Consider the following 24,580-nt stretch of genomic DNA (forward strand, 5'->3'; position numbering starts at 1 on the left):
ATCTGGAAGTGTTCGAGCCGCAGTGAAAAGGCGATGGCTAGAGCTAGGGGAGTAAGGACGATACGGAGGAAGGAGGACGTGAAGTCACCGGGGCTGGCCACGTGGGGACTTGTGGGCTGGGCCGAAGAGAGGGGGTTATTTTGAGAGGGATGGTGCCTTTGAGCCAAGAAAGGACATGAGCGATTTTGAAGTTTTAAGAAGCCCTGTGGCTGCCGTGGGGGCTGTTGGGAAGGAAGGTGATGGTACCTGCAACGGAAGGCAGGCCCAGATGAGACGGGGGCTGTAGGGTTTCTAACATGTAGGTCTGGCCTCATTCTGCCCCTGCTCACGCACCTGTGGCTCCCCATCGCCCCTGGACTGAGCAGGATACAGCCCCCTGGAACCTTGGAATATGGTCTTACTTGGAAATAGGGTCTTTGCAGAGATAATTAAGGTAAGAATCAAGGTAAGGTCATCCTGGATTAGGGCGGGGTGGGCCCCAAACCCAATGAGAATGTTTTTATAAGAGAAATGAAAGGCTAGATGAAGACAGAGATAGAAGGGCACCTGCGGGGCTCAGTCAGTTAAGTGTCTCACTTCGGCTCAGGTCATGGTATCACAGTTTGTGAGTTCAAGCCCTGCATCGGGCTCTGTGCTGGCGGCACGGACCCTGCTTGGGATTCTCTGTCCCTTTCTCTCTGCCCCTTCCCTGCTCTCTCTCTCCCACTCTCAGAATAAATAAAAATATTTTTTATTAAAAAGAGACAGAGGGGCACCTGGGTGGCTCAGTGGGATAAGCCCCCACTTCAGCTCAGGTCATGGTCTCACGGTTCGTGGGTTCGAGCCCCACATCAGGCTTTGTGCTGGCAGCTCAGAGCCTGGAGCCTGCTTCGGATTCTGTGTCTCCCTTTCTCTCTCTGCCTGTCTCCCACTCATTCTCTCTCTCTCTCAACCTCTTTCTCTCAAAAATAAACATTAAGATTTTCTTTAAAAAAGAGACAGCTTGGAGTCATACATCTGGAAACCAAGGAAGGTCAAGGACTGCCGGTAGCCACCCAAAGCCAGGAGAGAGGCGGGGACTAGATTCTTCCTCAGAACCTTTCAAAAACAAACAACCCTACCACACCTTGACTTCTGCCTCGGCTTCTAGAACTATGAAGGAAGAAATTTCTACTACTTTAAGACTCCCACTTTCTGCTCATTTGTTATGGCAGATGTAAGGAACGAATACAACATGCCTGAATCACATAGTCAAATGCTTGGTCGTTTTCCCCCAGCGGGGGGGTTATCATACCATTTCCATCTCAGGGCGAAGGGAGGAGGCAGGTGAGAAAAATGGTCAGAGTCAGACCAAAGAGAGAGAGAGAGAGAGAGAGATGGACAGAGTGCAGGCGGGGGGGGGGGGCACAGAGAGAGGGAGACATAGAATCCAAGGCAGGCTCCAGGCTCTGAGCTGTCAGCACAGAGCCCGACGTGGGGCTCGAACTCACACCACAAGATCATGACCTGAGCTGGTTTGATGCTTAACTGACTGAGCCACCCAGGTGCCCCCACTGTGATTCATTCTGATGTCCATAGGTTTGTCCACCATTAAGTGGACTTTAGGTGACATGAAGCCCGCTCCCGCCATGGGTCTTGACAGATAACCTGGATTTGAATCCGGTTCTTGGCCATTCCCTCTCTGTCTCACCTTGGCGAACAGCCATCTCCCCCAAGCTCAGTTTTCCCACTTCTTTTTTTTTTTTTTTTTATGTTTCTTTAAGTTGAGAGCGAGCAAGCATGTGTGCGCCTCGGGGCTGACCCTACCAACCTGAGCCGAAATCAAGAGTCGGATGTTAAACCAACGAGCCAGCCAGGCACCCCTAGTCTCCCCACTTCGTATCGCGATGACTCCCAAGTTGCCATCGAACCCCTGAAAGTGTTGCCGGGTCCATGGCTGCCGGCTGCCAGGCTTGTCCCTTTCTCTTGAGAAAATGCAAAACGCTGTTTCAAATTCTGCAAGAGCTTCATTTATTTGCTATTAGGGAGACACCAAGGAGGGTGTCACGGAGGCAGGGAGGGCGGCAGCGCCTGGGGCTCCTCAGAGGTGAGAACATCGGGCCCTCGGCTTCGGCTTCGGGCAGCTCTGTGAAATCAAGCCCCTCCAAGCCAGGGTGGAGGTGTGAATATTTTTTTTTTTGCACTTGGCCCCACAGAGGAAGGTGACCCAGGGGAGGTGTGAGTGCTGGGCACCGCCCTCCCAGATGGGGTTTATGCCCTGGGTGGCTTCCAGAGCCTGCCAGACCAGCCCTCCTGGCTCTCTGGATCCACACCCAGGCGGGCTCAGTGAGGACACAGGGTGAGCAGGTGCTGTCGGGTGCAGCCACTGAGGCAGCAGTAATGTGCAGGGTTGGCGGTGGCTGCCCGGCGGTGGCGGAGATGGCGAGGGGCCTGGGGCAGGAGCTGTGGGACGAGAACCAGCGTGGGGTCCCCATCGGCCGCCAGTCCCTGAAGATGTCGGCCTTCCAGCCACTGCAGGAGCTCGCCTGGGGGACGAAGCAGAGTTCAGCACAGACAGGGGAGCCTAGAGGACCCCTCCCCAGTATGTGCACACACCTGCACGCTCATGTTGTGCGCTGACCCACCAGACACTTGTGATGTACACTAACAGAAATCAAGCACCTATTAAGTGCCTACAGTATACGGAGCAGAGATCTCATCCCCCGTCCAGGTGTGCACACACTCATCACGCTCACGGTCAGGTCCCCAACTGTGCACATTTCCGCATGCCACCTACCCCACAGAGGCACAGACACTTCATAAAGCAGAATACAGCAGGGGTGACGTGTGACCTGTACACGTGCATATGTGTGCAGGCAGTGGGCTCACATGGACACATGCACACACAGGCACACACCCTCATACCCCTTCCCAGACCTCCCCTATGTGTGCCTACCTGCATCTGCGTCACACAGATGCAGAGGACCCATCCGTGTGACACACCTGGGCATTACAAATCCGTTTCACACCCTCTGCACCAGGGCGCAGAGCAGGATGGGAAGAGCAAGCTCTGGGGCCCCGGCACACAGTTTAAGGGGGTGCCCAAACACCCCACAATGAAGGGTAATCATATTTTAATGCAAGATTTAAAAAAAATCTAAATTAGGGGCGTCTGGGTGGTTCAGTCGGTTAAGCGTCCCGCTTCGGCTCAGGTCATGATCTCACAGTTCATGGGTTTGAGCCCCGGGTCAGGTTCTGTGCTGACAGCTCAGAGCCTGGAGCCCATCTTCAGATCCTGTGACTCCTTCACTCTCTGACCCTCCCCTGCTCACGCTGTCTCTCCCCGTCTCTCTCTCTCTCTCTCTCTCAAAAATAAATAAAAACATGGGCGCCTGGGTGGCTCAGTTGGTTAAGCCTCTGACTTCGGCTCAGGTCAGATCTCACGTTCGTGGGTTCGAGCCCCACGTCAGGCTCGGGCTCTGTGCTGACAGCTCAGAGCCTGGAGCCTGCTTCCGGTTCTGTGTCTCCTTCTCTCTCTGCCCCTCCCCCACTATGCTCTGTCTCTCTCTGTATCAAAAATAAATAAAACATTAAAAAAATTTTTTTAAATAAATAAATAAAAACAAAAAATTTTTAAATTAAAAAAATAAAAATCTAAATTAATGCAGACCATCACGAAGATCGAAATGCTGCAATTGTAAATAAGCCAGACTGACCGTGCCCTTGCAAGGCTCCGCCTGGCTCGCCTCCCGCTGACTCCTGCCTGGCAGGGAAGGAACGCGTCCTTCGGGAATTTGCACACACCTGCCCTGCGACCCCGGCCCGCGCGTGCAAGCCCATCCCGCTGCCCCCACGCCAGCGCCCGCGTGCTCCTGCCCCGGCGAGCCCAGGGCGCAGTCCTCCCGCGGCCCCACTCACGGTCGCCGCCGGCCACTCGCCGCCCGTCTTCGGAGGACCAGCGCGGGCCCCCGCACACCCGCACCAGCGCGCGCACGAAGTGGTAGCCGCACAGCTTCTCCGGGATTCCAGAAGCAGGCGCCGAGCCCAGCGCGAGCGCCAGACTGGTGCCCAGCAGCAGCACCAGGGCGCAAGGGAGTGGGCGGGGGTCCATGGTGGCAGGAGTCTGGCCCGGCGGGGAACCCTTCTTATAGGCGCCCAGCCAGCCCCAGCTGGAGGACCTTGGATGGGGGACGGAACATTCTGGGGGATGGCTCAAGGGAGAAGGTCAAGGGTGGGGTGAGTGTCAAGTGTAGTGTAAGCCCCAGCAGTGTGTTCCCCCCACCCCAAGTAATCTCTACGCTGCAAGTGGGGCTCAAACTCATGACCCAGAGATCAAGAGTCACGTGCCCCACCGACTGACTCAGCCTTTTGTACAGTACCTGCCTTAAACCGTTGATTGTCCAGCCATCCCCTTCAACCATGGCTATCTGGGGGCGCCTGGGTGGTTCAGTCGGTTTTGCATCTGACTTCAGATCAGGCTGTGATCTCATGGTTGGTGGGTTCAAACCCTGTGTGGGGCTCTGCTCTGACAGCTTAGAGCCTGGAGCCTGCTTTGGATTCTGTGTCTTTTTCTCTCTCTGCACCTCCCCCAGCTTGTGTGCGTGTTCTCTCTCTCTTTCTCTCAAATATAAATAAATAAGCTTTAAGAAATGACTATCTGGAATAAATCTGTTCACCAGCCACATGACTAGGGAAAGCGCCAGCCTTCCTCCCCTCCATTTTTCCCCTTCTGGCACTTTAAATTTTTGAGACAGAGAGAGCACTAGTGGAGAAAGGGCTGAGAGAGGGAGACGCAGAATCCTAAGCAGACTCCTTGCTGGGAGCTGTCAGCACAGAGCCCGACACGGGGCTCGGAGTCACGATAGATCGTGACCCGGGTCAAAGTCGGAAGCTTAACCATCAGAGCCATCCAGGCACCCCCCCACCCGGACTCCCACTGGGAGGTTTTAAGTTCACCAATAAACAATGAGCCCTGGGAACCCGAGGCCTGCACCCTGGATCCAGTCAAAGCAGAGGCCCCGCCCCCAACAGGAGATTCTGTCTCAGTCCCCCTCCCCCCTCGCTGTGTGCCCTGGGGGCGCTGGGTAATTTCCAGGTCCTGTGAGAAATATTTTTTTCAATTTCCCGATGGTTGTCTGGTGGAAGGGCGTTTTGTCATCAGAACCACAGGGCCAGTCCAGCCTCGACACTGGTTATTGATGCTGAGACCCAACTAGTGCAAACCCCGCTCCCCTATTTTCCTAGGTGTCAGCCTGGTTCCCCAAGGCCACGGGGTTTGTGGAGGGAGCGCTTTGGGAGATCCTTAGGTAGTGGGGCTCACCGGGTGGGGTCCCATTACAGGGTTGGTGCTGCCTAAGGAGGGGCGGTGTGAGGATGTGTCCCCACACCCCCTCCCTCCCCACGGGAAGGCACAGCCAGAGGGCAGGGGCCCAGCAGACACCACGGCGCCGGCACCCTGGTCCTGGCCCTCCAGCCTCCAGGGCCGCGGGCAGGAGGCGTCTGTCCTGGGAGCCGCCTTGTTGTCCACAGCAGCCCGGATGCACGCAGCCAGGGCCCGTCACGGCCAGAGGAAGGCGGCTGCACCGGGACCGTACGCAGCCACACACAGGGACTCAGGCCACCGCGCCCAGGGGAGCGAGCCGTGTGCAGGTGGCTCGGGGCATTAAACTCCCCGTCTGTGTCTTTAATCCACGCATAAAGAATGCGCCAGGACTCCCAATGAAGGCAGAGCCCCCCAAGCCTGCGTTTGCTCTGTTTCTACTCAACCTCCTGTGTGGCCTGAGGCTGTGTAATTCTGAGGTCCTGTGAGTAAGGAACCTTTACTTTTTCAGGCTCCTGATGGGTGTGGCCCAAGGGCATCTCGCAATCGTAATAAGAACCACAAGAGCGGTTTTAACGTCCACACAGGTTACCAGTAGGCTGTGATCTGCACCAGACAGTGAGGGTCTCTCTCCCTGGGCCGGGCCGTGGGTGTCGCTCCCCCAGGAAGAGCACTGGCTGAGGAGTCTTTTTGTTTTTTAATTTTTAATGTTTATTTATTAAAATTTTTTTGACATTTATTTATTTTTGAGAGACAGATCACAAGTGGGGGAGGGGCAGGGAGAGAAGGAGACACAGAATCCGAAGCAGGTTCCAGCCCCCTGACGTGGGGCTTGAACTCACAAACTGTGAGATCATGACCTAACCTGAAGTCGGATGCTTAACTGACTGAGCCGCCTGGGCGCCCCCTTATTGCTGTATAAATAAGGACACTGAGGCTCAGAGAGGGGACCGCCATACTTGCCCATGGTCACAGGAGCCTGGACTGTTGGCCGGCTCTGTCGCTCCCACTTCAGGGTCTCCTTGGGCTGGGTGGGGACTGGAGGGCCCAGAATGGAGCTGGCTGTGTTTGCCCTGCATCTGCTAGGTGCCAGCCTTGTGCCCAGTAGAACTTGGTACCTCGTTTTACAAGGAGGCCAGCGACAGCAGAGACAAAAGAGGCCCTGGGCTGAAAACTGGTCTTGCTTGAGCCCAGAAGCAGCCCCCTTCTACCAAAGCAGATGGCTTTCCCTGGGCTAACCAGCGAGACAGAGAAAAAGAGAGAGACAGGGTCTCTCTGAGTCTGTCTCCCCCTCTCCATCTGTCTGTCTCTCTCTGTTACTCTTCATATCTTCCAGCAGTCCTGACAGAGACTAGCTTGCCCGCCTTTGATGTGAGACCCCTCCTCATAGGCTAGCCCTCCCCACCCAACCTTGCCCTCTGACACCCCCCACCCTCCCCCCACCCTGCCCAGAGCACCCTGTTCTCTCCACCCCCTGGGAGCCTGTAATCAGCTCCTCAGGACAGAGCCAAGGCCGCCAGCTGGAGCTCTCCATCCCCAGCCCTAACCACATCCCTCCCGTGACGCCCCATCACCCAAGTCCAGCCCCTCAACCGGTCTTTCCACTGAACTTTATTCACTCAACACACAGTCCCAGAGTCCTCTTCGCGCCCACCACAGCCCAGCCCCCCAGGGACCCCCCAGGTTAGAGGACACGGATCTGGACTGACACCCCAGCCCCAGAGTCAGAGGCAAGTGCTCAGCCAGTGAGCAGTGGTGGGAGCGTGGCAGGGAAGGCTGCAGGGAGGGGATAGATGGGGTTTTGAGAGATAAATAAGAGTTTTCCTGGGGAGCAAAAGTGGCAGAAAAGACTGCAGGCAGGTGAGAAGAAGTGGGGGTTGCTCAGCCTACAGAAAACGCCTTCTCAAAGGGCTTCAGATGCTAACTGTACAGCTGGAGGCCAGCACCATCGATCTGCCCATTCTACAGAAGATAAACTGACACCCAGAAAGGGGAGGCAACTTGGCTGCCATCATGTAGCAAATAAGTAGCAGAACCATGGGCTCTTTACCTCTGTACTCTGAGCCTCCTCACTTGCACCATGCTGTTCCCTCTGCCAAGAATATCTTTCCTTCCCTAACTCCCGCAGAGTTCCTGTAAGTCTCCAGTGCCATCAATTGCGTGACCCTCTGGTCAGGACAGAAAGGGCCCTGGCATTCAAATGGGCAGACATGAAGCCCTAAGACACTGTACAGTTAGGGTGGACTGTGACCCCATCCTCTCCTGGCCCCCAAAAGCAAGTTTCCAACCAGGGCAGCAGCTCTGGTCTGTTGCTTCCTCCAGCAAAAGAGGGAGGGGAAACAGACTCCCAGAGATCAGGTTTTTAAAGCTATGCAACGTCTTCACTGATCCCGGAAGCTCAGGACCAATCCTGAGAGGGGAGGAAGATGGGCGGGGCTTGAGTTTAGTTCCTCAATTCCAGGGGGGGTGCACCTCACCCCAAGGCATTCCTCTTGCTCCTAAGGCCACAAGACTGTGGTTGCCCCCCAGATGCAATGTCATTGTCCCTTGGGGATCTCTGTGAAGGCAGGAAGCCCAGAGAGCGGCAACTTCCTGCTGAAGGTCACACAGCCAGTCCGCAAAGACCAGAACCCAGGGTTGTGTGTGCAGGAGATATAAAAATGAAGTGCGCAGAGCTCTCCCTGGCAACAAGCCTGGAAGGTGTGAGTTTGCATGCCGTGCTACCCCCGGTTCCCGCTCCACAGTGCATCCAGCTGGGGGCCCAGGGCACTGAACGTTGGCCGGTCTTGGGGGCTCGGGGCCCAGCACAGCTTCATGAGCTCATGAACCTGAGGGTGTGGGAGGAGACCACAGGGTCACGTGAGACTCCTAGTCACAGTTTGACACTGTAAATTGGACTCCATCTCTCCTCTGCTCCAAAGCCTCCTATGTGTCCCTGTAGAACTTAGAATAAAACCTCATCCCTGCCCCTGTCTCCCTCCGTCACCTCCTCTCTTGTTCCCTGCAGCCCCCATCTTGTTATTTGAATGTACCAAACTCATTCCCACCTCAGGGCCTTTGTACATGCTGTGTCCTCCACTGAGACTGCCCTTTCCCAGCTTTCCCCATGGGAGGACTCCTCCTCTTCCTTCAGGATCCTAAGAGGTCCTCCCAGACTGTCGCCCACCCCCATTCCTCCTTGTTTGTCTCTTTCCAGACACTGATAACCACCAGAATGTTCTCGTTAGCCTCTGCTGGTTACCAAGAGGACAGGGCGGCATCTGTCCTGTCCCCTCCTGGGTCCCCAGCACTCAGCATGAATCCCAGCACACAGTCAGCACTCACGAGACATTTGGGGCCTGGGAAGATTATGAATGACCAACGTCATGTCAGACACATCCACAAAAGTTGTGATGATAAACTGTAAGAGTCATTAACGTTTATGGAATGCCAACTGTGTACCAGACTCTAAGCTGAGCCCTGGAGGGGCGTTAACTTGTTTGATCCTCCCCCACCCCATAAGGCATTGTTATTCCCATTTTGGAGATAGGTAAACTGAGGATCTGAGAGTGCTTGTGACTTGGCGCAGAGCAACAGAAACTGAGGCAGGCCTCCTCCAGCGCTCACCTCACCAGGGCAGGCAGGAGGCGCGGGCAGCCTCTGGCCCTCAGCCAGCAGCTCCAGGAGGCGGCAGAGGGCGGGGACGTCTCGCTCACAGCCCATCATCCGCAGGAACTCCTGGGGCCAAAGAGGAGCACCCGCGGTGGGGGAGAAGCCATCCGTGATGGAGGGGGTGCGGGAGAGCGTTGGGGGTGGGCAGGGGGCAGCCACAGTGAAGAGAGGGAGAGACTCACCCGCGGTGGGGAGAGAGTCCCTCCATAGGAGAGGAGGAAGGGTCATCTGTGATGGAGGAGGAGGGGGAGAGGGCCACGGGGGGGGGGAGAGTCAGCCACGGTGGAGAGGTCCCCCCATTATAGAGGACCTATGTAACGCTGGGGGCGGTGACTCTGAGCAAACGGGGCGGGGACGGGCCAGGACGGGTTGGGGAGGGGAGGGTACTGGGGATCCGGGGGCGCTGACTCACGGCCGAGGGGCTGCAATTCTTGTTGCCATAGGTGAAAAGCTCGTACAGGACGACCCCGAAGCTCCAGACGTCCGACTGGCGCGAGAAGATGTTGTCAGAGAGGGACTCTGGGGCGTACCTGGTGGGGGGACAAGGAGGTCTTGGGATGCGAGACGCAGAGGACGGGAAGGCGAGAGCCTTGGGCGAGGGGAGCTGCTCAGTTGTAGGTGGGGGGCTATGAGGTCAGTCACTGCTCCGGGGTCAGTTCCCCCCGCCCGTGGGACGGCGTATTCTTTCATTCACCGACCCAGTGGAGGGTCTGGGCGGGGTCAAGGCGGAGGGCCGTGGCTCTAGGGGAGGGGCCAGCGCAGAGGGGCGGAGCTGGGTGGGACCAGGCTGTGGGAAAGGGACTGTACACCGGTAGGAAGGTGGTGGCCTGGATGGGGGAGCCCCCCAGGAGAGTGGGAGGGGCGGGGACAGGACTGTGAAAGCAGGGGAGGGACCGGGGGGAAGGGGGAGGGCCTGGGCGGAGTCAGGACGGGGCGAAGGCAGTAGGGGTAGGGGCGGGACCCATGCCGAGGGGCGGGGAAATACGCTAGGAGGAGGGGCCAGGACTGTGGCCGGGGAGGGGCCACAAAGGGGGGGCGAGATGGGGCGGGAGTAGTGGGGAGGAGAGGAAGGCCGGGGCGGGGTCCCCACCAGAAGATGGGGCTCTGGCCCGGCTCGCGGACCACGTAGTAGTCTTTGTCGAGCGGCAGCAGTTTGGCGAGGCCGAAGTCAGCGATCTTGACGTGCGTCTCGCTCTCCACCAGGATGTTACGCGCCGCCAGGTCGCGGTGCACGCAGCGGCGGGAGCCCAGGTACTCCATGCCCTGCGGGCGACCGTGAGGTGCGAACCCCAGCGTAACCCGCGGGGGCCCCGAGTCTGACCTGGCACCCATCCCCAAACCCAACCCTGGACCCACCCTGCACTCCGGCGCCGACCTTAGCCCTAACTCAGCCGCTCCTCCAACCAGACCTGGACCCCAAACGCCAACCCTCAGCCTTCCCCCGCAACTCCGCGCAGACCCCCTCCCAGGCTTGGCCGCCTCAGGCCCCAGGTCCCCCGGGCACGGCCCCGCACCTTGCAGATCTGCGAGGCGTAGAGGAGCAGGCGGCTGGCGTCGAGGCGCGCGCGGTGTCGCTGCAGGAAGTCGCGTAGGCAGCCGCTGGGCAAGTACTCCATCACCAGCCGCAGGCTCTGGCGGCCTAGGTGGTGCGGGGGAGGGCGAGGGGGGGTAGGCTGGGAAGGGTCACCACCGGGCCCAACTCTGTCCACCTCCCCTCTCCATTCTTCCTGCCGGTTCAGAGTACGATCCTGGGACCCTCCCAGCCTCGGGATTGCTTTCTATAAAATGGGAACACCAACAATGACACTTATCATTGCCCACGGCTCTTGTGTGTTTTCTACTATGTACATCCATTCACTTAAACCTCATAATGACCTATTTTTCAGGTGTGGAAATGGCAGCTCAGAGAGATTAAATCTCCTGCCCAAGGCCTCCCAGCTGCTAAGGGATAGAACTGGAATTCGAACCCTCGGTGGTCCAAATCTGGATACACAAGAGCATCAGTGGCACCCCTCCTGGTGGTCCCAGACCAGCCTGACGTGTTCCTGCAGGAGGATAAGGGTGTGCGATTTGAAGAGCACCGTTTGGGAGGTGGAGGCGGCTCACCTGGGCCATAGCTGACGCCACGGTACTTGACAATGAAGTCGCAGTGGAGCGCTTTGAGGATCTGGATCTCACGCTGGAAGTCCCTCTGCTGGTCTGGCCCGCTGTGCTGAAGCTGCTTCACAGCCACCAAGGCGCCCGTATTGTCACCCAGCGGGTCATAGCGGCACAGTTCCACGCTGCCAAAGTTGCCCTGTGGGGGGATGGGGGGGTTGGTGTCCCCAAGCTCCGGCGCTTCCCGGCCCGCCCCGCCCAGCCCACCTCACCTTGCCCAGCTGTGAGATGTACTTGAGATGTCTCTCCTCAAAAATGGTAGGGTCCTGGCAAGCGTAGAGCTGGGCACTGTTCCACAGCCCGTCACGGGCCGCCAAGGCGCCAGGTGTGGGGTCTGAGAGGAGCTCATAATCTGTGGGGCACGGGTCATAAGTGACCAGCCCATCAGGTCCTGGGTCCTGCTCCTAAGCTGACTTGCTGTGGGACTGCAGTCCACCCGCTTACCCTCTCTGTGTATTATGGCAGGGCCACTGCAAGCCCAAGGGTACTTAGTAGGGGCTGGAAACAGATGCCCGATAGGCAAAGGTGGCCCCCTTAGGTGCTATACAAGCTGTGCAAATACCCACAGCTCCGGAGGCAGAAGGGCATTTCCCAGATTCCACTGCTGGGAGGTGTGGCACATGATTGAGCTCAGGCTGATGGCAGAGAAGGGCTGGGTGCTCCTTCGGGCCTGGTCCATGGAAACCTAGCATGGGGACCCTCCACAGCCCCCCTCTTGTCTGCAGAGGACCCGGCATGGGACGGGGGGAGCCACAAAGGACGAGATGCTCGTTGCCCTGGACACCCTCATCGAATGAAAAGTAAATATCCATCACATTCAACCTAGAGCTGAGGCAGTGTGGGCGGGGGAAGGGAGGTCTGTTTGTTACAGCAGCTGTTGAGGCTCATGCTGATTGCTACAGTCATCGACCGCGCCAACCTTGCCATGCACATAGGGCAGGCTCTGTATGTGAATCTCACTGCATCCCTGCTCTGGGCTCAGCACTCCCCGCCAGCCCCGCCCACCTGGCCCCGCCCAGCCGGCCCCGCCCAGCAGCCACCTGAAGTGATGAGGCTGTTCAGGTCACGGATGATGGCCCGAAAGGAGGGCCTCAGGCCTGGCTCGTATGCCATGCACTGTTGGATCAGTGTGGCCAGCTCCATCCACTTGGGGGCAGGAAGCTGCTGCCGTTCCTCATAAAACTGGAGCTTCTGAGGATGGGAAGAGTGGCCGGTCATGGCCAGTGCACCCTCAGGAGGGGCCCCTCCAGACCAGTCCATCCTCCCCAAGCTGGACCTCTTGTCCACCCTTCTGTGAAATGGGGGGGGGGTGCTCTAGAGGCCAATGCTGGTGCTCTGACCTTGGCAGGATCCAGGGCACTGATGGACATCGGGATCCCGCTGAAGACTTCCCAGACCGTGGCACCAAAACCCCACTTGTCAGCTTCCAAGCCAAGCGTCCTGGCCTCCTGGAGGCACTCGGGGGCCACCCAGGGGATCCTGTCAGTGAGCACTGGGAAGGGGGGCTGGGGTCAGGGATCCGCTTCCCGGCCCCACGAGGCCTCTCCCTCCACCCTTCCACACTTACTCTCCACGCTCAGCACAGTGGGGCTGACACCAGGGTCACTCAACTTGATGAAGGGCAGGTTCCCGTCAGCCCCCTCCCGAGCCAAGAGCACCTTCCGGGCTGAGACATTGCCATGGGGGAGGCCTTTGTCTTCCTAAGGGGGGGCCGGACACAGAAATGCCAGGGACGGTTTGATGGAGAACATCCTCCAAAGCCTACACAGTACTGCTCAGACCCCTCCCCCCACTACCGGCAGCCTGTCTTGCCTTCTCTAGTTCACCCTCTATGCTGACATGTGTCCCTCTCCTTCTCAAATCCATGCTGTGGCTCCCCATTGCCTTTAGGGTGAAGTCAAAGGTCCTCAGGCTCACTCTCACTCTGAGATTCTTCCACACGCCTACCCTGGTCTCCTGCCAAGCAAACTGCCTGATGCTCCCCAGAGCATACGACGCATGTTCTAAGCTGCAGACCTTTGTTGTGCCCTTGGCCTGATATGCCCTCCTTCTTTCTTCCTCTTGATAAGCTACCGTTCAACCTTCAAGGCTCAACTCCAGCCCTCTTCTGGGAAGCCTTCCTCCTGCCCAGGCTCATTGTCCCCTACTCCCCCCGAGATCTACCAGTGACTAGCTGTTCTTCCCTTCTCCTGCTCTCACACCTCTGAGCCTGTACATAGGCTGTTCCCTCAGTCAGAAATGCCCCCCCCCTTGCCTCCTTGCCAAACTCCTCCACATACCACAGAGCCCACTCTCAATTTCCCTCCATTCTGTGAATGGAGGCTAGAGCGGACAGAGGGGCACTCACCAGATAGTTGAGGGCATAGGCCAGCTGTTTGATCACCTGCAGTTTCCAGCTGGCCGGCACCAGGTGGCCAGACTTGCGCAGATATGTATCCAGTGCTCCCAGTCGCACAAATTCCTGCACCATGACACCTGGTGGCAGCGGGGAGGGGCAGGCTGGGAGACAGGACTGCATCAGGGGTCCCTCGGTTCCGACTGTTCCCTCCATCCTCACTCAGCTCACCTCTCCTCCTCCTTCCTTCCCATAAGAGAGCCATGCCCGAGACGCCTGGAGGGCCCTGAGCTCTCTCCGTACCTCACTTCCAGCCCTTTCCGTGTTCTCTCTGGAACATCCCTCTTCCTCATCTTCCCTAGTCCCTACTCACCCTTGCCTCCTCTGCTTAGACCTTCCATTTGCCAACCCAGAATCACTGTCCAGCCTCCCAGCTGGGTTGGTGGCTTCTGACCACCCCCAGGGCGCTGCCCCCATCACACCTGGGCATTTATCACCCTGCCCAGCCTGTCATGTCCCCAGCTAGGTGCCCATCTCCTAGCTCAGGCTGGGCTCCCGATAAACAGCTGTTGAACTGATCTGATGGAACGGGAGCTCGGAGAGGTGACATGGCCCTTGCGAAGTTGTGCAGGGGGTACACAGCCAAGTGAGATTGGAACCCGGGCCTGTCTGACTTGAGATAATTCTGGGGGGGCTGGGTATTGGTGGGAGCCTGAAGCTGCTGCCCAAAGAGTGACAACTGAGGTCCAGGGTGACGGACTCTGGGGGCTGTGGGGCCCCAACCAGGGCAGGCTCCAGATGCATATTGCTAATGTGACTCTTGACAGTCTCGGTGAGGAAGGGCAGGGGTGGGGACGAGGGCAGTCTCTTACTGTCTCCAGCCATGCACACGCCATGAAGCAACACGAGATGCTGATATGACACTTGGCTCATCAAACTTGCCGCTTCCAGAAATGACTGGGGAGAGGAGAAGGGGGAGAAGGCCCTTGGGTTCCTCTGTCCCAGGGTCAGACTGGGGACCGCAAACTTGCTGCTCGCAAATCTGCCTCAGGAAGAGAGCTCACCATGAGCCTCCTTTGACCTTGGAGTCCATCACTGGTATACACAGCACCTTGTGTCGTGGGTTTCTGATGGGGGCTGGAAGTCCCTACTGTAATCTAGCTTGGGCCTCCCACACAAAAGCGGGATATTTGGGGGTCAAGGAGAGCTCAAGCCTTCCCTGGGTGGCCCAGGCCCTGCTGACGCTTCCATCTACACCACTCCCCTTTTCTCTTTTGCTTGCTCCTTTCCATCCCACTGGCCACTTCCTGTTCCTTGTTTATTTCTTTCAGTTTTATTTATTTAAGTAATCTCTACACCCAGTGTGGGGCTCAAATTTGTGACTCCAAGGTCAAGAGTCATGTTCTTCCAACTGAGCCAGCCAGGTGAGCCCTCCTCACTGTTCCTCAAACATGCCAGGCACAACCCTGCCTCAGGACCTTTGCACTGGCTGTTTCTCCTATTTGGTGTCCTCTTTTTGTTTGCATCTAAATCCCCTGACCCTTCTGTATTTCATGGTTTGGAGATGCTGCGGTGACATTTCTGTGGCTTGAAGACCTGCGTGCATTTAAGTTTCTCTGAATCCACAATGCTCTCTCCAGCAAGTCCTGACCCCAAATTCGCAGTCCCCATCACACTCACCTCCATGCAGTTTTTGTGCTTGGCATTCATCACTTTGAGTAGCACCTCCGTCTCCCGGGCCTCCCCATCCACAGCCTCATGGCGACAGCCTCGGTAAATCTTGGTGAAGGACCCATGACCCAAGTTCTCATGCTGGAGAGCGAGAGCAATGGGGGAGGCTGGTAAGGGGGCTCCTGATGGGAGCCTGGCCCCATTTTACAGATAATGAAACCCAAGGAGGTTATGTCACATGCTTGAGGCCACACAGGAGAGGTATAGACGGAATGGAATCCAGACCCAGTCTCTGGATCCCAAATGAGGTCCCCCCCTCCACTTCTGGGGGCCACTCACCCACTCTAGGCTGTCAGCAGGGATCTTGTGAAATGTCATCTGACTCAGCTGGCATTGGGACTGCGGCTGGACAAGGGATGATGTGGGGGAGCTGCAACCTCTCCGCACCACAATCAGGTTGGATTTTTCTACCAGGAGGAGGTAGTGGTTGAAAACCAAAGGTCAGAGTTGGAAGATCCCCTAAGGTTTGCTCATGCCCTGTCTTAGCTTGGGGTCCCCCCCCAGAAGCCAACCCTGAAGTGAGGACTAACGTACATGGTTTATTTGATTTATTTTTTTAATTTTTATTATAAATGGTTTATTTGAAAGGAGACTCCAGGGGCCACCTGGGTGGCTCAGTCGGTTAACTGTCTGATTCCAGCTCAGGTCATGACCCCATGGTTCATGAGTTCGAGCCTCACAGGGGGCTCCGTGCTATCCAGCATGGAACCTGCTTTGGATCCTCTGCCCACCTTGCCCATCCCCCACTTGCTCTCTCCCTCTCTCTCAAAAATAAATGGAAAACACCTTTTTTAAAACAAAGGAGACTCTAGGAAGCCCCAGTGGGGGGCTGGGTCACCATGACCCTGCGGGCAAACTAGTCTCAGTCCTGCTAGAGATTCTGGAAGACTCTGAGAACCCACGCCTCGAGCTGTCCTCTCCAAGGGGTTTGTCTGAGAGTGAAATTCATCCACAGGAAGAGGCAAGAGACGGACAGAGACTCCGCGCCAGTGACATCTCTCAGATCCAGCTGCGTCTGGACCTAGTGGTGCCTGAAAGTTGCATTCCTTCCACAAGTCAAGAAATCACCTTTTCTTCCCTAACCCATGTCGATGTGCAATCTCCGTCACTTGCCACACACAAGGAAGGGCCCCGGATAGACTGCTCTCCTCAGGAGAGAGGGCAGGCTCACCTTTGGGTCTGGGGGTGCAGCAGGAAGTGAGGTTGAGCTCAAGCCCATCCACGTGCAGCCCACCATCCCAGCAGGCTGCCAAGAGCTCTCGAAGACTGCTGTGGGGACGGCCAAGGCCAACCAGGGAGAAGGTTCCCGTGGGGTCACACCGGATGAGGCAGCCCTTGTAATCAGGACCCAGGGGGGTCTGCAAGGAGGAGAGGTCCCTGAGTAGAAGTGGGCACCCCTCCCTCCCCCTCACTCCATCTCTCTCGAGCACCACAGCTCACTCCAATCTCCAAGCCTTTGCACATGCTGTTCCTTCCCCTGGGAATGCCTGTCCCCTCCCCCTTCTTCAAGGAGCAAATACTGATCCTTCTTTCAGGTCTCAGCTTAAATATCGTTTCCCTTAGGAAACCCTCTCTGCCCGCCTGGCTCCTCATGGTGGACCGACCTGGACACAGACAGTGAGGAGAAAGCTGTCGAAATCCTGGGGGCTGCGGCGGAGAACATAGGAGCCTGGAAGCGAGCCCCCAGTCTTGAGCTTGTTGATGGCAAAATCCAGGCTGTTTAGAAAGGGGGGAGGAAAAAGACAGAGAGACAGAGCGATGGAGGCAGAGAAACCAAGCAAGACTTCGGTTCTAATCCTGGTCCCTCTGTAGCCCTGGGCCCCTCACCAGCTAACATCCCATCTCCTTCCTATTTATAAAATGACCCAAAATTTGGGGCTTCTACTAACGGATTAAAGGCGAGGTTGCAGGTGGAGCTTGGTGTTATTTATCCCCAGGAATTGGGCCCTGGGCCCCGGAGGAATCAGAGAGTAGCAAGTCACCCCCACAAGGGAGACCCTGGCCTCATGGATCGCCAACCATGCACCCGGGGCTGTCCAAGCCTCCCAGGAGGGAAGGACACCGAGGCACCGAGAAGCGGTGTGTCCAAGATTCGAACCGAGTTCTAGCCGCGGAGGGCTGGCATGCGGGGCGGCCCCTTACGTGATGGGACCGTGGCACTGTTCGGCCACCTCCTCCAGCAGCCGCGGCGGCGCAACTTCCTTGCAGAAGAAGTGCCTGGAGTCGGAGGTCAGCCGGAAGTAGCCGTCCACGAGCGCCACGAAGGACAAGGCCGCGGGCAGCCCCGGAAACTCGGCCTCCTGCGAGGATCCGCGTCAGCGCCCGACCGCGACGGCCCTGCGTCCCCGCGGACGGGGTAAGGCGGGAGGGGAGAGGGTCCAGCACCCACCAGGATCTGGTTGTCTGTCCTGGTGACGGTGACCAGGCGGTGCTCCCCGGCCGGGCCAACTCGAGGAGCCTGCTTGATGCTGATGTCCACAATTTCTGGAAAGTCACAGAAGGGCTGGAGGTCCTGGGAGCGAGGGAGAGGGCTGAAGCTAGGGGTCCCATTCCCTCGGAGCCCCCAGTCCGTCTTGGAAGCCTGGACACCACGAACCCACACCATAAGCCCCAACCGTCTCAGCCTCGCCCAGCCCCAGCCCCTTCCCACCTTGCCCCTGCCAATCCCGGGCCCCTTTTATCAATCACACCCCTTTCAAACCCTCCCCAGCCCATCCCCAAAGTCTCTCACCCGTCCTGGGCTAACCCTCACCTCCCTCTGTCGGCTTTCTACTCCCTGAGCCCCGCCCCCTCATAGCTCCAGCTCCATCTCCCAGGCTTAGTCCAGCCGGGAACCCCGCCCCCTCTCTCAGTCCTGACTCCTCCCCCTACCTCAGTTAGCCCTGCCCTGAACCCAGTCCACCCAACAGTCCCTTCTCTCTAAGTCCCGCCCATTTTTAAAATATTTTTTATTTTTTATTTTTTTAAATTTATTTTTGATACAGAGAGAGACAGAGCATGAGAGGAGGAGGGGCAGAGAGAGAAGGAGACACAGAACCGGAAGCAGACTCCAGGCTCTGAGCTAGCTGTCAGCACAGAGCCTGACGCGGGGCTCGAACCCACGAACCGTGAGATCATGCCCTCAGGCGAAGCCGGCTCAACCGACTGAGCCACCCAGGCATCCCAAAGTCCCGACCATTTTAAATTCCCGCCCACTAGCTCAGCCCTACCTCTCTCAGCGGACCCCTCTCCTTGCTCTCCCAGTCTCTCCCCGCCTTCGCCCCGCCCACTCTCCTGCCCCTCCTTCCTAGGCTCCGCCCCTGCCGTTAGTTTTGCCCAGCAGCAGCCCCCACCTCGTGTCCTCCTGGACTCCAGTGGATGCCGCTGTCACCGGCCACTCGGAGCAGCCCCGGAGTATCCTGACCACCAGCAGACCCGGGAAGGCTCACGAAGAAGGTCTCGGCGGCCCTGGCCGGGTCCAGCTTCTCCAGGTCCATGATGTACTTGGCCATGAGTGAATGCTTATCAGCCTGGCAGGCGGTCACGCGGCGCAGGGCCCGGCACACAGTCCTCCGAATGCGTTTCCGCGTCACGAAGCTCAGGCCCTGGATCAGGTCGCGCAGATCCGGGGGCAGGCAGGCCTTGTAGCTACGAGTGGGGGTAGCAGGTGGTCACCGTGGGGAGGGATCTCCGCAGGGACGGACAGGGACACACACAGACCCAATTTTAGTTGAGGGGCTGGAGGGTGGCCTCAGCGAGGGGGTGGGGGCATAAGGCACAAACGGATACTCTCAAGGACACATGAGGGGGAGGGGCCTCAGCGTGGGGAGGGCCAGTTGTGTCTACAAGACAGGGACACACACAGTGTGCAGGAGGCAGGGCACTGGAGCCTCAGAAGGGGCTGGGGCTGCATGGGGGGGGTGGTCTGCAGTGCAGCAGCACACTTCAGACCTGTGGGTGGGAAACCTCATGGGAAGCCAGCAACACCCTGGTGGAACCACGTTTCCTCACGCCAGGTAGAGGCTGGGTGTCGCAGCCCGGAAGCCCTCACCTGACCATCTTCAGCAGCTCCTCAGGCTGCCGGGCCTGCTCCCGCGCCATCCGAGCCAGGTCCAGCACCGCCAGGCTGAGACATTCACCCTGCTCCTTGAGACTGAGGCCCACGGCGAGGCGGCCGCTCACCAGGTCATTTCGGTGCTGGGGGGCCAGTCACAGCCCAACTGTGAGCCCTGATGTTGTCCTCCGGACCCCCACCCTCGGGCTGACTCCCTCCCCGGGGCTGCTTCAGAGATGGTCAGCCAAAGCCACCCAACCGGGACCCTTGATGTTGCCCCGGGGACCCCACCCCTGGGCTGAGCCCCGTGCAGACCCCTACCTGGGCGAAGAGGTGCTCCAGCACTGGCAGGTCAAGGATGGCACTGGCCAGGTCCTTTCGTAGCCCAAAGCGGTGGCATTTCTCCAACCCAAACCAGTTGGGGAAGTAAAAGCTATTGGGGAAGGGGAGACGCCTGGAGTAAGAGTATCGAGGGGTGGAGGACTGTGCCAAGACCTCACAGAGCCCAGGTCGTGCCACTGATTGGCCACGTGCCCTTGGGCAAGCCACCCGCACCCCCTGACCTCAGCTCTTCATCTGTGAAATGAGCAGTGATCACATCCTCTGTGGGGCACCCACCAGGAAGTGCAGGGAGATGATAAGGTTGTAGGATCGCTCTTGTTTCTTTTCTTTTTTAATTTTTTAAATGTTTCTTTTTGAAGGAGAAAGAGACAGAGCGTGAGCAGGGAAGGGACAGAGAAAGAGGGAAACGTAGAATCCAAAGCAGGTTCCAGGTTCTGAGTTGTTAGCACAGAGCCTGACGCGGGGCTTGAACTCACTAGCCATGAGATCATGGCCTGAGCCGAAGTTGGACGCTTAACTGGCTGAGCCACCCAGGCACACCTGATTACTGTTGTTTTATTTTAAAAAATTTTCTTACGTTTCTTATTTATTTTTGAGAGACAGAGAGAGACAGCGCGAGCAGGGGAGGGTCAGAGAGAGAGGGAGATACAGAATCTGAAGCAGGCTCCAGGCTCTGAGCTAGCTGTCAGCACAGAGCCTGATGCGGGGTTTGAACCCACGAACCGTGAGATCATGACCTGAGCTGAAGCCGGACACTTAACCGACTGAGCCACCCAGGCACCCCTGATTACTGTTGTTTTAAATTGCTCCTGCCCTTGGGGCAGCTGGGTGGCTCTGATTTTGGCTCAGGTCATGATCTCACAGTTCATGAGACGGAGCCTTGCACTGACAGCACAGAGCATGTTTGGGATTCTCTCTTCCTCTCTCTCGGCCCCTTCTCTACTTATACTTACTCTCTCTCTCAAATAAATAAATAAACATTAAAAAACACAACTCCTTATGCCCTCAACAAAAGGCACCCCCTCCCAGTGACTTAACCCACCCCTGCGGGGGTCGGGGTGATGTGTTTCCTACCGGAGCCTGTAGACCAGGACTTGGGTGCCTGCATCATCCGCCGAGAAGATGTGGCTTGGGGGGTACCAGCAGGACAGGTCCTCCGTGGCCAGAGCAAAGAGGGAGTGGTACACGGGCAGGATGCCTGAGGGGATCCCCCCATCAGCACCCTCCTGAGTTTCCCCCTCTATCCCTGCAGGGCTGTCATGGTTACACAACTCCATGCAACCCTACAGAGCTATTTCCCACCTTTGACTCAACACTGTGTCCCACCCCTACCCACACACACTCCAGAGCTCCCTATTGCCCTTAGGAGAGAATGCACACCCAGCCTCCTGCCTGCCCCTCTCCCCAGAGCACTTCCTTCCACTGCATACTTTGCCTCAAGGCATGACCAACTGTTTCCCCTCATGAGTCTCTGAGTCTTTGCACAGCCTTTCCCTGTGCACCTTCCTCCATTTCCAAACTCTTACTCATCCCTCAAAGCCCCAGCTCCAAGGCTGATTCCACTTGGCAGCTATTCCAGCTCCCAATCTGGGCCTCCCACAGCCCCATCCCTCTCTTTGGCCCAGTCTTCTAAGGACCTACTCACCGCTGGCCTTAGCAGCCCAGACACATAGCTCTTCGGCTGAATGGTCCCCAAAGGAGAAGGATAGGCGCTGTGGGGGCCCGGGGCCTCGAGGGGGCAGCAGCACGTGCAGGGCACCAGCCTCTGAGGACGAGAGGCTGCAGGAACGCTGAGGGATTAGGGGTGTCTCCTCACTGGGGGGCGCCATAGGTGTAGCCTGTTGGGACACAGAGAGAGGCAGCCACTCAGTTCTGGCCAGAGGGAACAAGACAACAAAACTTCTTGGGGTGGGGGGAGACAGGTGCTGCTGGGTGAGGTAAAGTTGAAGCTGGTGAAAGAGGGAGAGAAGAACAGAGACCCACAGAGAGAATGAGAAAGACAGAGATGGAGAAAGAGAGGTGGGGAGCTGAGTGTGCAAGGTGGGTGAGGAGTCATAGATCCCCAGCTCAGGGCTATGCTGGGGGCTGGAAGATACTCCACACCTTATGAATTGTTATTGTTGTTGTTGTTGTTATTATTATTATTATTACTTGTTTTAGTATAGTTGACACACCTAATATGTGTGATTTCTTGTCAGTGTCCAGGGCAGACGTCTCCAGTCAATCTAGAGTCTCCACATATACTTCACAGCAGAGTCCCTGCCCCGAGCAGGCATGAGCAATCAATCACAGATGTACAGATTTGTGGACCAGGAAACTGACGGATACTGGATTTAAGGGCAGAGTAGCGGACCTTCACTGCCTGTGGATCTAGGAGACTCAAGCACTTCTGGGGCTGGGGCTGGAAATGTTTGCATCTGATCCAATGCCTTCTGGAATGCTTCAGATCCAGACTTAGTCAATCGGGAATTCTGTCTTGTCTGCCCACCACCACCACCATCTATGTCCCCTTTATCACTCCACTCCTCCTCCCTGGAATGGGCCCAGGAGGAAACTGCTCATCCCTTATTCCCAAAGCTCAGGACCCCTGGCTAGGCAGAGCCAAAGGCTGGGCTTTGAGCCCTGCGGGGAAAGGGGAATAGATGAACAAGATCCATTTACATCACTGACCCGAATAAAGAAGACACAAAGAGAATGTTGAGTAAAAAGAACTATGTTCCAGAATAATAGTAAGAGGTGGGGAGGAGGGGGCAGCAATAATGAGGTTTTAACACACCCGGCCTATAAGTCTAGAGCTGGAATAGGTGAAGACCCTAGGCTCTGGGTTCAAATCCCAACCCCACCCTATCCAAGCTTTGTGTCTCTTCCAGGACTCTTGTTACTAGGACTCTACTTTTTCAGCTATGAAATGGGCTGACTCCCCACCTGCCTTGGTTTGCTGTGCTGAACCCCAAAGTATCATTTTTAATTCTCACTGACTGGCATTATCTTTGGCCACACGTCCAGGGAACACCTTAATCGAAGTCAGCTAAACCAGACTGGAAGGCCCCATGGCAGGGTGGTTGTGCGGTTCCCGTGGCGGGGGAAGGGCCCGAGGGGGAGAGGTCTTTCCCCCAGGGACACCCCAGTGTCCTCAGCTCTCAGACCTGGAATCAGGACATTCCCAGGCCCGGGAGCCCTGGGACCGCAGTCACTCCCCACAGAGGTGATCGCTTCCTATTTCTAATTATGATCTTTGCACTTCCCTGTAAACAGAACCACACTGTGCATCTTTTGTTTCAAAGAAATCTTAAAGAGAGAGATATATAGATACATCTTAAATCTTGAAAGTAAAAAAAAAAGTCAGAGGTGGTGCTTGAGACCCTGACAAATGCCCATGTTTTAACTCCAAAAGGACCATGTTGGTTGGTCACCCTCTGCTCTGCCCATGTTTTAACTCCAAAAGGACCATGTTGGTTGGTCACCCTCTGCTCTGGCCTGGGGCCTAGGAGAGTGGAGGCTGGGAACTGTCCCCTTCCCCGCCCGCCCCCGCCGAGGGCCATGAACTCCAGGCTCAGGCACAGTGATTCATTCAGGTCCAGAGAGCTGGGAATTTGAGGTCTCACTTTATGTAGAACAAAGCTGAGGCCCAAAGAGGAGTGCGTAGTCAGAAGCCACAGAGCCAGGCCGAGTCCGTCTGGCAGCTTTCCTCAGAGGCCTAGCCTTTGTCCCCAGCCACAGCCACTCACACACTCCCCCCAACCCCCACTCCACAGCCAAGCGGCTCCGCCAGCTCTTACCTGGCAGCTGGGGACCCTGGGCCAAGGACCCGGAGGGCAGAGCCAGGAGGCGGCAGGAGGAAAGTCCCACTGGGCTCCTTCCTGTGTGGGCCCCTCGGCTTCCTGAGCTGCTGTCACTTACTGAAAGTCATGGTCATGTGGGGGATGGGGATGGGGAGGTGAGAGGGCCTGGCCAGGGAGGGACAGAAAGTTCCAGAATCCCACACAGCAGCGGCCCTCCTCAGACAGACTGCTGGAGACCCTAGACCTGAAGGAAGGGGCGACAAGCACAGAGAAGGGCCCCTGTCACAAGAGGTTCTCAGCAGGCTCTGAACTCACTCACCGTGGGGCCCTGGAAATACCCCAGCTCCTAGGGCCTCAGTTTACCCGTCTGTGGCATGTCTGGGTGAGGAATCCAGCAGAACTAATTCTGCACCCAGGAAAGGGAACTGGGCTGGATCTGCCCTGGAAGGAAACAGGGAAGTTGCCCCAGATGAAGGTCAAGTTCTTCTTCAGGGTATTTTTCCCATGAGACCATAGGAGGGATAAGGGCTGCACAGCCCTAGAAACAGGGCTAACCAGGCCGACCAGGCCTGCCTTCAGGCTCACCTCCCCCTCTGGTCTGTCAAGAAGACAATACTGATCTTAGATAACAAAGGACACCAGGGTGCGGCTGCCTGAGTGGCTCAGTCCATTAAGCATCATTGAAAAGGAAGGTTTCGGCTCAAGTTGTGAAGGCTCAAGTCGTGAACTCTCCTGTTTATGAGTTCGGGGTCCCCCGCCGGGTTGGGCTCTGTGTTGACAGTGCAAAGCCTGCTTGGAATTTTCCCTCCCTCTCTCTCTGCCCCTCCCCCTGGCTCTGCTCTCTCTGTCTCTCCCTCAAAATAAATAAGTTAATTAAAACAATTTTAAAAAAAGAAACAAGAAACCCAGCGTGATGAGACAGGCACAGGGTAGGGCTGGGGGCGGGAGGTGCCTTCTGTGCAGGGACTGCGATTGGTTGAGCTGGGATGTGAGGTGGGACAAGGAAAGAGCACTTCTGGTGGGGGGTACACAAGTGCAAAGGCCCTGAGGTAGAATGAGGTGAGCAGTCTGAGGAGCAAGAGGAGGCAGGAATGTCAGGAAGAGTTAACGATGGAGGGGTGTCACAGTGGTGACAGGGGACAGGTCTGACTTTTGGGGATAGATTTTAGCGGGCTCTTTCATCTCTCTAATTCCATCACATGTCCTGGCACAAAAATGGCTTTGGAATGTATGTATTGTGTTGACTTGAGTTCAATCACCCACAGACACTT

The 24,580-nt window shown here is 56.9% G+C and overlaps 2 protein-coding genes across 2 annotated transcripts; both read right to left on the reverse strand.

The window, feature by feature from the left end:
- Nucleotides 1-2,200: 2,200 nt before the first annotated feature.
- On the reverse strand, nt 2,201-4,098 carry INSL3 (insulin like 3). Its single transcript, XM_029918026.1, has 2 exons — nt 3,877-4,098; nt 2,201-2,504 (listed from the first exon to the last, which is right to left on the reverse strand). Exons 1-2 carry the CDS (start codon nt 4,067-4,069, stop codon nt 2,302-2,304), a joined length of 396 nt encoding a protein of 131 aa, XP_029773886.1. The 5' UTR covers nt 4,070-4,098; the 3' UTR covers nt 2,201-2,301.
- Nucleotides 4,099-6,869: 2,771 nt separating this feature from the next.
- Nucleotides 6,870-23,415, reverse strand: JAK3 (Janus kinase 3). The gene is made up of 24 exons (XM_029917521.1): nt 23,307-23,415; nt 21,173-21,365; nt 20,602-20,725; nt 19,507-19,618; nt 19,183-19,328; nt 18,485-18,779; nt 17,542-17,664; nt 17,295-17,452; nt 16,757-16,868; nt 16,324-16,510; nt 15,432-15,559; nt 15,102-15,233; nt 14,294-14,378; nt 13,434-13,561; nt 12,654-12,786; nt 12,427-12,578; nt 12,127-12,277; nt 11,299-11,438; nt 11,036-11,225; nt 10,444-10,568; nt 10,020-10,192; nt 9,342-9,459; nt 8,885-8,995; nt 6,870-8,106 (listed from the first exon to the last, which is right to left on the reverse strand). Exons 2-24 carry the CDS (start codon nt 21,354-21,356, stop codon nt 7,999-8,001), a joined length of 3,315 nt encoding a protein of 1,104 aa, XP_029773381.1. The 5' UTR covers nt 21,357-21,365; nt 23,307-23,415; the 3' UTR covers nt 6,870-7,998.
- Nucleotides 23,416-24,580: the final 1,165 nt, after the last annotated feature.

This window comes from Suricata suricatta, chromosome 12 (genome assembly GCF_006229205.1).
Source record: "Suricata suricatta isolate VVHF042 chromosome 12, meerkat_22Aug2017_6uvM2_HiC, whole genome shotgun sequence".
NCBI classification, from domain to species: Eukaryota; Metazoa; Chordata; class Mammalia; order Carnivora; family Herpestidae; genus Suricata; species Suricata suricatta.